Raw genomic sequence first — 15148 nt, 5'->3', positions numbered from 1 at the left:
TGGAAGGGAGACTTGTCAGAACAGTAATAGAAGGTAAAGTTCCTGGAAAAAGAGGCAAGGGTAGACCATCAATGAGATGGATGGATGGTGTGTGTGAAGCAACTAATCTTCAGAGAGTTGAAGTCTCCAGAAAAACAAACAACAGGACTACATGGCGCGGCCTGGTGTTGCACATCGCCGAGCATCGGAGTAACCATCCGGCATCTGTAGATGCCCAGTGAATATATATATAAGTTCATCTAGCATTCCCCATGTAAATCAGTAAGGTGTAACAGCCATACTTTTTTCCGATGTGAAAATGAATTACGATTGTTTCAATTATTGTGATAGCTACATAAAGAATAAAAATTAGAAACGAGAAACATTTTTTTTAAATGCATGAGAAACCGAAAATATTATTTTTGTGCTAGCACTGTTTTAATACAAATACTGTCGTTTATCAGTATTTATTACCATTAAGAATGGCGCATAAAGAACGGTTATCAGAAACAGCAACAAGACCGAGTCTAAAACTTTGAATACTCTGTTGGGAATCATTTCACTTTGTTGTTTTCAAAACTTTATTCTGTTTGCGTACAATTAGAAAAATACATTAAAATTAAAATTAGAAAAAATATATATAAATGTACCGTGAAACTACATTTCTAAATTCTAGAAGTCAAATTTGAAATCTTGAAATTTTAAAATTGATGTAGATAAAATATCAGATTCCGGGCATTGCCACTCCTGAAGCCGGAACAAGTGGACTATCGCTTAGAGTTTGACCTAAAGTGAAGGTGTGTGCTTCTCAAAAAGAGTGCTATGAACATAATATTTTTAAAACTGCGGTTTCCTTAAATTAGGATCTCTTAAATTAGGTATAAAGTTCACGGTTTATAAATAAACTTTATGCAGCATGAATAGCACATAAAATTGCTAGTAGAAGTACGATGGGATTCTGGCATGATATAGAAGATTTTATAAGTAGCTGGAATATTGAAAATTTGCGTTATACTCTCTAGTTTAACCGAGAATCAGCTCACCTCCTTTCGTGAAGGTTCTCTGGACATCTCCAAATTAAACTTTTTGAACTAATTTGTTGCTCATAGGACTTTCGCTGTTCTAATCTGATAATGTTTAGCAAGCCCAATTGGTGATTGGCATTGATAATTAAGGGCAATGCGTAGAGGGAAATTTTCCACAAAAAACCTGGGTGCATTTAGAAGCAGTCTCTTCGATATCTGGTAATCACATTGCAAAGCTTCGTGCCTGGTATTTGGAATGACGTAATCATCATCAAACTCAAGTTTGCTGATTCCAATGCCAATTTAGTTGATAAAACGGGCCTTTACATAGTCCTCAATCGTCTTCGATATCTTGATTTCGTTCACTACCTTGGAAATGGGCAAACTATTAACTGTAGCTTGCAGCGACTATTACGAAACTGTAATTTTGAGCTTTTCTCTTTTATGATTATGTTTTCATCCACATGTTTGGTCTAAAAGGTTTGCCATTTGCCAATATAAAACAGCAAGCAGAGGTTTATCTATAGCAAGTTTGAAATTCACAGATATGCAGTTCTGGCTGTCAGGAGATGGATATATGGAAATAATTATTATCGACTTCGCTTTTGATCATCTCTATCTTCCGAGACTTACCTTTAGTGGGTTATTTAGGTTTCTCTCGGCTTAATTACGTCCCTCTTTACCTGACTGTCAGAAAGTCAGATCCAGAAAAAGCTGCTCAAATTACGAAGAATATCTTTAAAACCATTCATCTCAAAAGCAAATTAAGAGGAAAGAATTTGTCCCCTTTAATTTTTTTTTTTGTTGGTAACAGACAGACTGACCTTAAAACATACAAGTGGCAGATGTAAGATGCGGACTTCTCATCGTCATGGACATTCTGCTTTATACAAACTAGTCCACAAAGACAACTGTCAATTCTCCCTGTCTGTGGTGCAACATCAGACATTGGCCTATAACTACTGTATTTGACCGATAGGAACACGAAAAATGGAGCTCAGAAAGGGTTTCTTCCAAATTTACTCACTCAGCGATTTACATCAGTGTTTAAGTATAGGGAGGTTTTGTATATTAACTCCATCTCGAACGTAACGTCAATCATTAAAAACATCCTAAAATAAAAAACACATGGAATTTTTCCGTAAATAATTCGACCCTTATTCATGCAAAAACAACTGCATTCCTAAAACCACCGAAGTTGATTTAGTGACTTGAACACGTAATTATAGTTAATGGCAATAGGTATTTAAACATCACTCGATATTTGAATCGGTTATCCGAAATAATTAGGAACACTTTACTGCTACCTGACACTAAAATTAATGTTTAAAAAATACACGTATCCTTGAAAAAACATTAATTTTTATGAAAGAAAAATACCAGATTTGAAGTTTTTGAAACGTTTGAACGTGGTTAATAAAATGGAGAATTCTGTTCTTCATTTGGGCTCCACTTCAATCCATTTGCATCCTTATGTTAATTTCCAGATCATTTGCAATATGTTAGCAGTATCGCAGTTTCTTTTAGCTGCAGTTTCAACTTTATCTACACTTATTCTCAGGAAATAATCAACATTTCTGAGTGATTATCTCATGGAAAGAAAACATGCAAAACACAGTAAATTACTACTTAACTGTAGGTTGTCTCTCAGAATTTTTCCACTGTTCGTGACTTCATGATTTTGACAGAGAAGTATCTCTGTCACTCCAAATGACGGGACGTATTTGCTTCATTAGTGTCTCAAAGAAAAGACACATTGTATATTTCCGTGACTCAGAAGAAGAAGAAGAAGAAGAAGAGAAGTTTATCTTATATCTGAAGCTTCTTATCTTATCTTTCGTATTCCGTTTCTGTCCCGGTAGTCCAGGAGCAATCACTTATTTTGGCTCTGGTGGGTCGAGATAAAGAAATAGCAGACCATTGAAACAGAAGTGTTTCAATGTTACAGAGATCTTAACATGCACGTTCACACGGACATGGAAGTCCTTCGCTATTTCGATAATTATTGAATTACTGGCTCTCTACTGCCGCCGAGCCGCACCAGGTCGCGGTCAGAATGATTGATTACTATTTGATTACATAGCAGGTTGCCAACTTATAATATTATATCTCCTTCACAATAATTGTACCCGAAATAGCAGCTGGAGTTCCTTCTTCTGTGACCATGAGAAAACTGGTTTACTGCTGCACTAATACTATACTGTTTCACTAATTGTAAACAAGTCTTACTATTTTCGAATGAATTATTTTGGTAGCCAGTTGCAAAAATAAGTTCTTCATCAGTTCGCTAGAGAAGCTCAAAGCATTTTTTTTTTCAAAGGCAGCGCTCTAGCATTGTATGTAATTTACGAAACATTCGATCCGGCCGGGGGCTGTAAAACAGGGGATTCAGTCAACCTTCAAATCACTATTGGAAACCTGTCTCTAAAGTTTTATAAATATCACTGTATGAGGAACTGTTGCCCTACCCTTCTCAATTTATTCTTATTATTCATGCAAATAAGAAATCATATTCTATCAAGAATTCTAACGCGCTTCCGGTACTTTCCCAATAGTCCGGAAATCACTTTATTAATGTGAAAATACCTAAGTATTGTTTATGTAAACATAAAGGACATTTCAATAATTGTACTCATCATACTTTCTTGAACAATGAAATTATTCCTTTAAAAATAATAATTGGAAGGCCAATGATACAAAATGCGAAGATTGCTTTTTATTTATTTATTTTTCACAGAGTTTAGTAATGTTGTATATTTTAAAGAATATTCATCTTCACAATGGATCTGTGAATTGATAATACTTGATGAAAATTTCCGAAATGGTCACCAATGGTTAACAATTACCTTCTGTTTAAAATTGCGTAATTTCATATTTCTTAAAACGAAAGAAAATGAATTAGGAAATTTTAAATTGGTTCTAGTGGAAAAACACATGGCTATCCACTAGAAAAGTCCTGTTCATAAGAATAACCGCGTCCGTTTTGTTAGGTCAATAGAATTAATACATGCAAATGAATAATAAGAATTATTTTTTAAATAAGTTATTCAAACTTCATAATTTATACATACTGTTCATCCACAGTCCGCGCGGTTAGCCTAGTGGCTTTGTGCTTCGTAACCATATTCTTCGGGAAGGGAGTATCCTAAGTTCGATTCTCGTCGGAGACGCGAGGAGTTCAAGAATCTTCCTCAGCCATAGCCAACTCATCCGATCTTAGGCGCGGAAGTAGGTTCCCCCCGCCCATTCCGTTTAGCTGAGGTTTTTTCATCCCGTACGCAGATAAACCGGCCCCGTGAACACACACAGTCTACAGTCATGAATACCTCAATTAGGAATGCAGCGTGCCGGCTTTATTTCGCCATGACTACTACATTTTTGGTCACAAGTATGATAATAATACAATATATTTTCACATGTAACATCCTAAGATTATTATATTATTACATTTTACATAATAATATTCATATATTACATCGTATGCATTTTTAAAGTATAAATAATAATTTTTATTGGTCCGCACGGTTAGCCTAGTTGCTGTGCGCTTTGCAACCATATGCCTGGGGAAGGACTGTCTTATGTTTGATTCCCGTTAGTGACGTAAGGAGATCAAGGATCTTCCTCAGCCATAGCTAAGTTAGCCGGTCTTCGGCGCGGACAGTCGAGTTTTCCCCAGTTTATTCTGGGGTTTTTCATTCCGAAAAGCAGGCAAACCGGCCTTGAGAACTCAACACTACGGACATAGGATACATCGGGGCTTAGGGCTGACCACCTTATCCTGTGAACGGTTTGAAGTCCGATGATTAATAAACCTTCGACACCGCAAGGTAAAAGAGGGTAAAAGGAAAATAAGATGAGATCATTTTTATTACATCTTTATCACTACAAAATTCAGTATACAAATTACTGAGTACGTTCATTTTTGATAAATAATATGTTCAGTTGTAATAATAAAGTTATATTTACAGTTCGATACAAAGTACTGGTTTCCAGTACTTTAGTATACCGAATTCGTTTTTGGTAAATATCCATGGTTGTTTCTGACGCTTCTGCACTGAACTTTTTTGTTTGTTTGTTTCTTCAGGTAGCGTTTCTGCTGTTTTCTTCGAAGCTTGCTCTGAACTTACCTTAGGAAGATATTAGAAGATATTAGTTTGTGATTTTTCAGTTAAGATAAAGGAGGTGAATTTTTTGTTACCACGTGGAAACGAGTACACACGCCCACAGACAACCACTGCAAGCGTGCGCTTAACCTCTTTGAACGGGGAGGGGGAGCGACAGAGCGTGTTTGTGTCCTTGTGTTGGTGTTTGAGAGGCATTTGTAATGTTTTTTTTTATTGGTTTTCTTCTAAGTTTCCTTCTCGTTATAGCATCTACACTATGTTGAAGAAAGTATAGGGACATCTACTTTGGGTTAAAAAATGCGTTTTAAGTACGTACTTTTCTATTATCGAGTGAGACCAGTTTTGAACTGAATGACAGTAACTACTCTTCGAGGCATGCTTTCAACCGATTTCTAATACTTCGCAAAAGGAATATTCTTCCATTCCTCTTGAAAACCTACCTTCATTGCTCATGATAAACGTTGTGGTCCCGACCGAATTCAGGGTTCTAATTAGTCTCAAAAATGTTCGTTGGGTTGAGTGAGCGGCTCTGAACCGGCCAGTCCAACATTTCGTCGTTGTTTTGTAAAAACCAGCCTTGCAGTATGGCATGGAATATTGTCATGCTGAAACATGCAAGGGGTCACTCTCGAAGTACTTCCACAGCGTCGGAAGCATGAAGTTGTCCAGGATGTCCAGGTAGCCATCAAACGTCATAGTTTTGTGTACAGCCACAGATGGACTAAGTCCCATACAACTGAAAAATCCCGATACCATTACCTCGCCCCTTCCAAACTTGAAAGTTGGAATGATGCAGTCCTGCCAAAATCGTTCCCCAGGTAATCTCTAGATCCAAATACAACCAACAGAGTGAAACATTAGGAAGCGTGATTCGTCTCTCCGCAGAACCCTTTTCCAGTCATCTACTGTCTAGGAATGGTGTGAGACATCAATCCAAACGTCGTTTGGCGTTGATATCTGTGCAACATTTTCCAGATTGACTGCGAAGTTCGCCGCAGTCAGCAGGAAAACGCCCCTGGAGGCCGACACTCACTCACCCAGGGCGTTTTCCTGCTGTGGTAGCATCATCAACTTTGATGAAAATTTCAGAAATGATTGCTCATGTGATTTACTTGCGAAAATGACATAAGCAATAGTGGATTTCGGTATACTGAAGTGATTAGCAATGTCACCGAGAGAAAGACCACTGATGTAACATTTAACTACACCCAACGTTGGAAGTCTGTCATTTCACCTGATCTTGGCACCTCGATTGAGTACATCGCAAAACATGCAACACATCCGCCTTTTATTAGCTGACTTACACAGACACTCCCTGAATATTTATACATGGTCGGATCCGAAATTTTCACGGCACATAAGGTGTCCAAATACTTTTGTCGGTTGACAAAAGTATTAGTCCTAACTGAAGTATCCGCTATTACTGGTGATATAACAAGTTGCCAAATTTCCAACTACATACACAGAACTGCCACAAACAAGGTGAGGTTGTGGAATTCTAATATTCACAAAACAAAAATTAATAGTGAAAGAAATTAACTGTAAATTTAAACATATCGAAAAAAACATCTGGATTAAAATAACACATGCAGTTCATCAAAAGCATCTACTGTTAAATGTTATTTATTCGACCACCAACTTAAACATGTTAGAATTTCTACAAAAAATTAGGTAGTTTGCTCTCATTCCCTTAACCGTGCGAAACCGAAGACTTAAGATTAATCTGTGGTAGTATAACCATAAATATTGCAGATACAAATCACAACTGTACAAAATATTTAGACTTGCTATATATGAATAACCCAATACCAGCAATAACTTCAGTATACCAGACAAGAAATTGTTGGAAATAACATCATAACATCCTGTTTAGAGCATAAGAGAGCAATAAGAGAGCCACCAATACACAGCAGCAGCAGCAGCCATAAAATGCAAAGTTGAATATCATTATTTCACTGCAGCTCTAAACCTGCACACAAGAACTCAATCCTTGCAATGTTCTGAACTGAAAAGAAGTGCGAAAAAATATGAACGACGAAGTGATTAACCAAAACCAAATAAGAAAAACTGTTGGAAACAAAGCATTACGAGGCTCTGTAGATATTTTATACTCAGATATCAAAGTTACACTAGAGAAAATATATAACAATGTTATAAAGGAAATTATAACATTCTTATATTAACCTCTAGATAAAATAAAACAAAATGATGAAATAGAAATAGAATGGCTTAATATAAAAACGATACTAAATGCAGCAGCAAATGAAAGCTCAGGAAACACCAAAAAATTCAATAAAAGAAAGAAACTGAAGATTCTGAGATGATACAATCAAAGAAATAATCAAAAAGAAAAAAGAAGCCTATTAGAAGATGAAATAGAATATAAAAGAATAAGCGCCATAGCTAAAAGAGAAGTCAGAAAAAGACATAGAGAATCATGGAATAAATGGAATAAATTTGTTTCTAATTTAGAACATTTATATAAAATAAGAACCAATATATATAAGATTTTCAAACACTTAAATGTAGATACCAAAGAAAACATTAAAATAAACACCGAATTGGAATTAGAAGAATTTCTAAATTACTACACAGAATTGTGGACAGACGAATATTTTAAAAAAGACAACTGGCAAACAATTAACGAAAATGAAAAGGAAATAACTAAAGAAGAATTAGAAATCAGCCTGAAAGAAACAAGAAACGGGAAATCACCTGGAGAAGATAAGCAAGGATCAGAACTATATAAATACGCAGTAACAAGATTCAAAGAAAGAGTCTTATTATTTTAAAATAACATTTATTCAACGGGCACCCCCCCAATAGAATGGAAAAAAGCAATTGTGATTCCTATCTTTAAAAAAAGGTAATAGAGATGTCTCTAAAAACTATAGAGGTATCAGTATACTAAATTCCTGTTACAAAATATATAGCAGAATCTTAAATAGCAAACTAATATTCCGAAAACTTTATTTTAGAATTACAGAATGGATTAGAAAAGGACGATCATGTATAGACCCGGCCTTTTGTCTAAACTTAATAATAGAGAAAAGAAGAGAATACAATTTAGAAACACATATTACATTTATTGACTTTGAAAAAGCATTTGACAATGTTAAAAGAAACTTATTATTTAACATATTAAAAGAAAGACAAATACCAACCAATATCCTAAAAGCTATCACAAGTATATATGAAAATAATCAAATAGAAATGAGATTAAACGACGAGCTATCATATACGAGAGAGATCAACCAAGGGATCCGAAAGGAATGTCCCCTCTCAGCAACTCTTTTTAATATCTACTTAAATGAAATAATAATAAAATGGAATAAAAATTTACATCAAGGAATTAAATTCTCCTACAGTGAACTTAAATACTCTCCTCTTTGCCGACGACCAAATAATAATTACAAATTCTGAAGATAACTTACAGAAAGCTATTTTAAATTTAAATGAAATAGCCAAAGATTATGGTATGATAATATCAACAGAAAAATCAAAAACTGTGGCCTTTAAAGGACAAGATCCAGAAGAACTAAAATAGTAATAGATAACAAGATCTTAGAACAGGTAAATTCATTTAACTACTTAGGATGTATGATCACATATGAAAATGAAAAAAATATAAACGTAAAAATTGCAAAATATTTAAAACTAACGGGTGTAATTAACTCTATATTTATACCAAACCTACTTCAAAAACAAATCAGACTGAAAGTATACAATTCATTAACCCTACCAGTCTTAATGTATGGAAGCGAAATCCGGACAATAAAACAAAAAGACAAACAAAGATTAATAACAGCAGAAATGAAGTTTATGAGAAAAACTGCAGCGTATACCCTATTTGATCACAAAAGAAACGAAGAAATTATGAAAGAATTAAACCAAGAACCAGTAATTTACTAGAAAAAATTAAAAAATATAAACATAAATAGATGGAACATGTTGAAAGAATGCAAACAGAAAGATTACCAAAACTAGCCTTAAAGTACAAGTTATTAGGAAAAAAGGAAACCAGGACGTCCTCTTAAACGATTCAACGATGACTTCTAAAGGCGGAAGAGGCTATGCTAGGCCTAAATCCTTGATACGCATGATGATGATGATGATGATGATGATGATAAATGAAATCAAAATACGCACACAAGCAAGTCAATCACATTGGATAACATAAAACATAATGCCTTGTGGAAGCAACTAATGCGATACCCAATTATATCTCAGCCTAAGAAGCATCATCCAACAGAATAAGAAACAACCTTAGAATACAGAGAAGAAACGCTAAAAGAAATTATAGAGAGAAATTAGCCTCGCAAAAATGATATGAAACAAATCTGGCATCTGATTTACGAGATGCTGAATTACTGCCTTTTAAATCATAAAAACAGCTTATTGTAAAGAGGCAAAACCCTCTCCTACAATTAGCAAATGACTTCCACCAGTACTTTGTAGGCTCCATCCTAGAACTGCCGAAAAAGTGTCCCCCCCTCTCTCTCCCTTCACAAGTTAGCACAAAAAACAAATCAGTTATAATGAAGGTTTATTTTCTTGATACTGAGAATTAGTAATAATATTTTCGGTTTACAGATCAAGTGTTGGTCAATTTTATTAACTCAACCAGCTAGTTTCACCAAACTTTAACTGTTGGCGTCTTCAGGGCACTTACATATAGGTTGAAACAATCTCACAATTATGTGTAACTATAAAACTGGCAAGAATAACTGTAAAAAACTGACTAGAATAATTACAAATTAAATAGTATCGAACGTGCGTGAAACACGCATAGCGTGTACAAGATTAGCTAGCTGTTGCTGAGGAACTTTCTGTAGTTTGTATTAAAGTTCATTTCTTTTGTTTTTAAAGATTTGATTACGCTTTTCCATATCTCTGGGAGTATTAGGCCTTGATTTCTGTTAAGGTTGACAGTAGAACGGGCGACTGTGGCTGCTTCTTTGAAAATTCTTGAATGGTAATCTTCCTCTAAGTAACGGGAACAACTTTTGTCCCACTCGGTGACATGGTTAGTTGTAGAGAAATGAGACGATAGGCCAGAAATGTCCTGTCTATTGTTTTTGACATAGCCAATGTGCCCTTTTTTGCCTGATTTCAAGGCTTCTCGAAGTCTGTCCGATGCAACTAGAGCCACACGAGCATGGAATATTATAAACTCCAGCATATTTATAGAAAGGGTGGTTGTCTTTTGGAGATCTTAGTAGTTTACGAATAGATTCTATTGATTTAAATGTTACTCTTATTTTGTGTTGTTTGAGAAGGCTGGCGAGCTTGTAGGAGATGCCACTTACAAACGGAATTGCAATAGTTTTTATATATTGAATATCTTCTTTTTCTTTTTGTGGTGGTTCAGAGAAAAGGACTTTATTGACTAGTCTTCTTGGATAGCCGTTCAAGTACAGATTGTTGAAAATTAATGTTAACTCATCTTGAAGGGTCTCGTTGTCTGTTGCGATGCGAATCGCTCTCTTCTTTAACATGTGTACAATGCTGAGTTTATGTGAGATGTGGTGAGAGGAGCTGAAATGTAGGTAGCGACCTGTATTGGTCGGTTTTCTGTACACCGATAGATTTATACATCCATCAATTTGTTTTTTGATTAAGATATCTAAAAATGGTAGTTCTTTTTCTCTTTCAAGTTCCAGAGTAATTTAATAGAATGATGGAAGGAGTTGATCTTTTTGAGAAAATCATATAGGCCGTCTTTGTTGTTGTTCCACACGATGAAGATATCATCCACATATCTGAACCAAAGTTTAGGTTTGGGAATAATTTGGGATTGGATTTTATTTTCTAAGTCTTCCATATAGAGGTCAGCACATGAAGGTGAGAGTGGGCTCCCCATCGCCAAGCCTGTTAATTGTTGGTAGATCTTATTAATATTTTTATTTTTAATAATATTAATATTAATATTAATAATTCTTAATAATTATTAAGAATTATTAATATCTAAATATTAATAATTCTTATTATTATTTTTAATTCTCAAACCTCTTTTCAATACTAGACAAGCTAAAAATATTTATTTCAAGACATCGATGTTACTCATTCGTGAAAGGTTACATCACACAAGAATTGTGCTTAGTCAAATTGACTCACAATGTTAGGAACTGTTCATGGATCTCTCCAGCTCTGTAAATTTGGCAAGTCTTAGATAGAATGATTAATACCAGACACAGAACATCTACTCCAAAACTACTCCAAAGACAGAACATCTTACCTTCAGTTTTCAGATTTCCTTGGGTGCTATATTACTACTACTACTAATAATAATTTGAGAGATGTTTCCAGTATTGATACCACATTTTAAGATAACGAGTTTAATAAAAGTAAACAATAATACCCCGCGCCTAATACCTATACTCCTACCCTATAGAATATGATGAATCATGAAGAATATGATTCATCATATTCTATCCTTCTCCTTTCCCCTAAAAATATTCTATCTGTTATCCTCTTCCCAAGGGATTGCTAGTTTAACTGCTTGTATCCACAACGGCGATTTTTCTATCCTTGCTGACAACCCCACTACATGCCTTCCTAGCTGAATCAATCAATGTCTTCTTCAGGGTTTGCCAATGAGACTCCAAGTTTTGGTTCTTGTTTTCAAACTGCTGCAAATTTTCTTGAATAATGTTTGCATACTTCAGTCTATAATTTACCTGTAAAAGCTACTCAACTTTAATTTTTAAAACTTTTTTTACCGTTATTTTCTATGTGATATCATTTTTATCCTGCTTAGTAACGGTCACTTTCAATTTCGAATCCTGTATACACTCCTGTGACGCAGCGAATGAGGATTTCGTATAGTACATAAATAAATTAATATATATAAGCAGAAGAAGCGAGAATCATATGTAGCTCAGTCAATACAGACGAAGCGTTTTGGTAGGAAAGATCTGGATTCGATTCCCGTCCATAGCGTGAGGAACTTTATCTGGTCTCTTTCTGCTAAAAGTGAGTTAGTCGGTATCACACGGGGGAAGGGTTTTTTGAATTTACCGCCATGAATACTTAGGACAATATGCGGAAGTGATAGGGTTCTCACCGCATATCATAACGCCCGTAGTTAACCATGAGTCGAATCATGGTAGTCAACCTCCTAGATAGGAGATGGCACTTTAATGGGATGGGAATAGCTTCCTTAACGAGATTGAGAATTAGTAATATTACTCGACCAAGAGCTTTCCTTTCTTCTCATACCAAGACACCTAATTAGCAATTTAAATTTCATTCTAATCTTTTAATTTAATGTTACTTGTCAGTCCAGAACCAGAATATCTGATATCTGACCAGAATATCAGAATATCTAATTTCGCTAATAATTTTCTGAAGCCGGCCAAAATAAATCCATTTATTGGGATGTTGCTTTGTGCTAATGGTCCGGCATGGAATAGCATTTTCTCTGTTTCAATACATGATTATTCATGCATTAAATCCTTAAAATTTTATATGTTTACTGCACTTCTATAACTTTATTTGGGCTACACTAAGACAAGCTTTGACCAATATTGGCCATTAGCTGCCTAGAGTTTTGACGACAAATTATTTTAATTTTTCAACGCAACAACTGAAATTTATATTTTAAGGTGAATTGCAATTGTTTCTTGCAAATGAAATTGTTATTTGCATTTTATATAATTAGAATCCTACATATAACATGATCTTGTTTACATTTTTTTAAAGTAATCACTTCAAAATCATGAAAAATAAATATTCAGACAACCATTTTAGCTTTAGCTTTACGCTTTAAGATAGGCTATAAATTGTGAATAAAAATATGCTGTTTTAATTTAACCATCACAGATTCATGAAATTATTTTTTAAGAAATGCGAAACTGCTACTTCTATATTACGACTATGCTTGCATGCGTCAATGGAATCCCAGGATTCTTTGCCGGTGGCATCTCGAAACTTCATCGTAGCGTATTTTTGCCTTTTAACTGCATCTATTTTCTGATCATTTTGCGGGCAGGAAAACCATGCGTTCTCTGCAGAAAAAAGGTTCTGGATATCAGAGTGGATCTGCTTACGTATAGTGGTTACTCATCTACTCGTAATATTAATGACCCAACACTCCTCAACTCAACTGTACTTCATAATTATTTATTATTTCATCATATTTACTTTTCTTGTATTATGCTTGACTCTAAACGATGCAGACGTAACTAAAGAAACCAAGAATGGCCACTGTCCGAATCATCGGTCCCTTCCGAACCGAACGTCTCGAGTTGGCCTGCCTGCCTTGCACGAGTTCGTTATCCAGATATCAGCGATGTATCCTATGATTTAAATGTGCGAAAATGAATGTTGTGAAAACAAGAGTAGCGAAAATTTAGTCTCTCCATGTTGAATGGTGCACGGTGTGGGAGGTGTACATCATTTCTGTTTTCATCTCCTCGTGTGTCTTTCTGTGTGGAGAGACCTTCATATTCAACAGTGAAACATTCGACAATGTTTTGCTGTTCAACATGTACATCAAAATTATATCAAAGTTCTAGTGAAGAAAGTATCTTTTGCTCACTTTCCGCAAGTGCTTTGATTTATTATGCATTTAGTTGGTTTATTACTAACATTCGGATTCTAATGGCTATACTTACTGGTGAAGTATATCATAAAAGTATTACTATTTCAGCTGTTAATGATAAGATTCTTGTTTTTTCATTGAATCTTTCCAAACTTTTGCTCAAGAGGGCAACAGAACTACAGCAGACGTTTTCCAGTGTGCCTATTCTTTGGCATATGTTAAAAAAGGATTAGCGATTCTAAAGTATCTCCACTTGATTGCATTCACGGTAAGCCTTCTATGATCCACCATCCAGTAAAATATCCCTCTTGCTAGGGTATCCTTATTTACTATATTCGGCATGGAACTCTTTGATTATGATCTTTGAGTTTCTTATTCGGCTTTAAAATAATGTGGGATTTAATATCCCCTTAATTTAAATAATGTTACATCGCCGAAATGAAGCCTATTGGCACTTTTATTTAAGTAATATAAGAGAATTGTTTCCGAGGTGATGCCAAATGGAAATCCTCGAATATTCCAATTTCCATAAATCTGCCATATAAGGGCGGATAATCCATCTTCAGCTAAAAAAATGCAAAATTAAATGCCCTACTGAGGCTCACACAGCTGCGCCTCTGATTGCATTATATATATATGCAGGGTGTTCGGGATAAATTTGACATATTTATAATTAATCATATTTTTCCGTAAGTTACATGTATTAACACACACTTCTCTTCATTTAAAAGTTTGGACCCTTCTTCATTCATATACAAGATGTCAGAAAGGATGGATAGCTGGAACCGACCTGAATCATGGAAAAGAATAACTTGTATCATGATGATTCGTGCCCGCCATCAAAATAAGGATATTACGACTGCTGCCCAATGCTCCCTGAATACAGTAAAAACAATCAGGCATGAACTAGAGACTTGCAATGGTGACTACGAGGATGTAGCAAGAAGAAAGATCCCTAGCAGACGATCTGATTGCGTTCGTACAGCAGAATTCCTCGCAAATCTGCAGGAACAGGTGTTGAAGAACCCTGGCATTGGAATTCGGGCTTTGTTCGTGGAGTTGCTAACTGTAGTCAAGCCCTGGATAACAAGGGTAGCCAATGGTAGGCCGTATGTATGGCAGCAGGATTCGGCCCCTTGTCACACCTCTGGGAAAAGTCAAAAATGGTTGTCTGAAAATTTCTACGACTTCACCAGTCCAAATGTTTGGCCTCCAAACTCCCCAGACCTTAACCCCATGGATTATTTTGTATGGGGCGCAGTTGAAAAAGACACCAATCGCACTTCCAGTAATACAAAAGCCCAGTTAATGGATAAAATTAAAACAGTTTTTGCGGCCCTTCCCGGGGAGACTGTAGCATCAGCTTGTTCGAGGTTCCGAAGCAGAATTGAAGCTGTGATCGATGCTAATGGTGGTTATTTTGAGTAAATCTTGTTGATAGTATTGTAATTAACTCTGCCTGTAATGTTTTTTTG

The 15148-nt window shown here is 35.4% G+C and overlaps 1 protein-coding gene across 1 annotated transcript in view; it reads left to right on the top strand.

The window, feature by feature from the left end:
- Positions 1-2714: 2714 nt before the first annotated feature.
- Positions 2715-15148, top strand: part of LOC150099838 (vitamin D3 receptor-like) — a 20317-nt gene continuing 7883 nt past the window's right edge. Inside the window, exon 1 of the mRNA XM_090403500.1 lies at positions 2715-2895. Coding sequence (XP_090259626.1) covers positions 2715-2895 — 181 coding nt within the window. The remainder of the gene's footprint in view (positions 2896-15148) is intronic.

The sequence above is a fragment of the Typopeltis vanoorti genome, chromosome 14 (assembly GCF_054136105.1).
Source record: "Typopeltis vanoorti isolate ZY-2024b chromosome 14, IOZ_Tvanoo_1.0, whole genome shotgun sequence".
Taxonomy (NCBI): domain Eukaryota; kingdom Metazoa; phylum Arthropoda; class Arachnida; order Uropygi; family Thelyphonidae; genus Typopeltis; species Typopeltis vanoorti.
The sequence above is the reverse complement of the archived record's forward strand: the minus strand, read 5'-3'. Positions and strand labels throughout refer to the sequence as shown.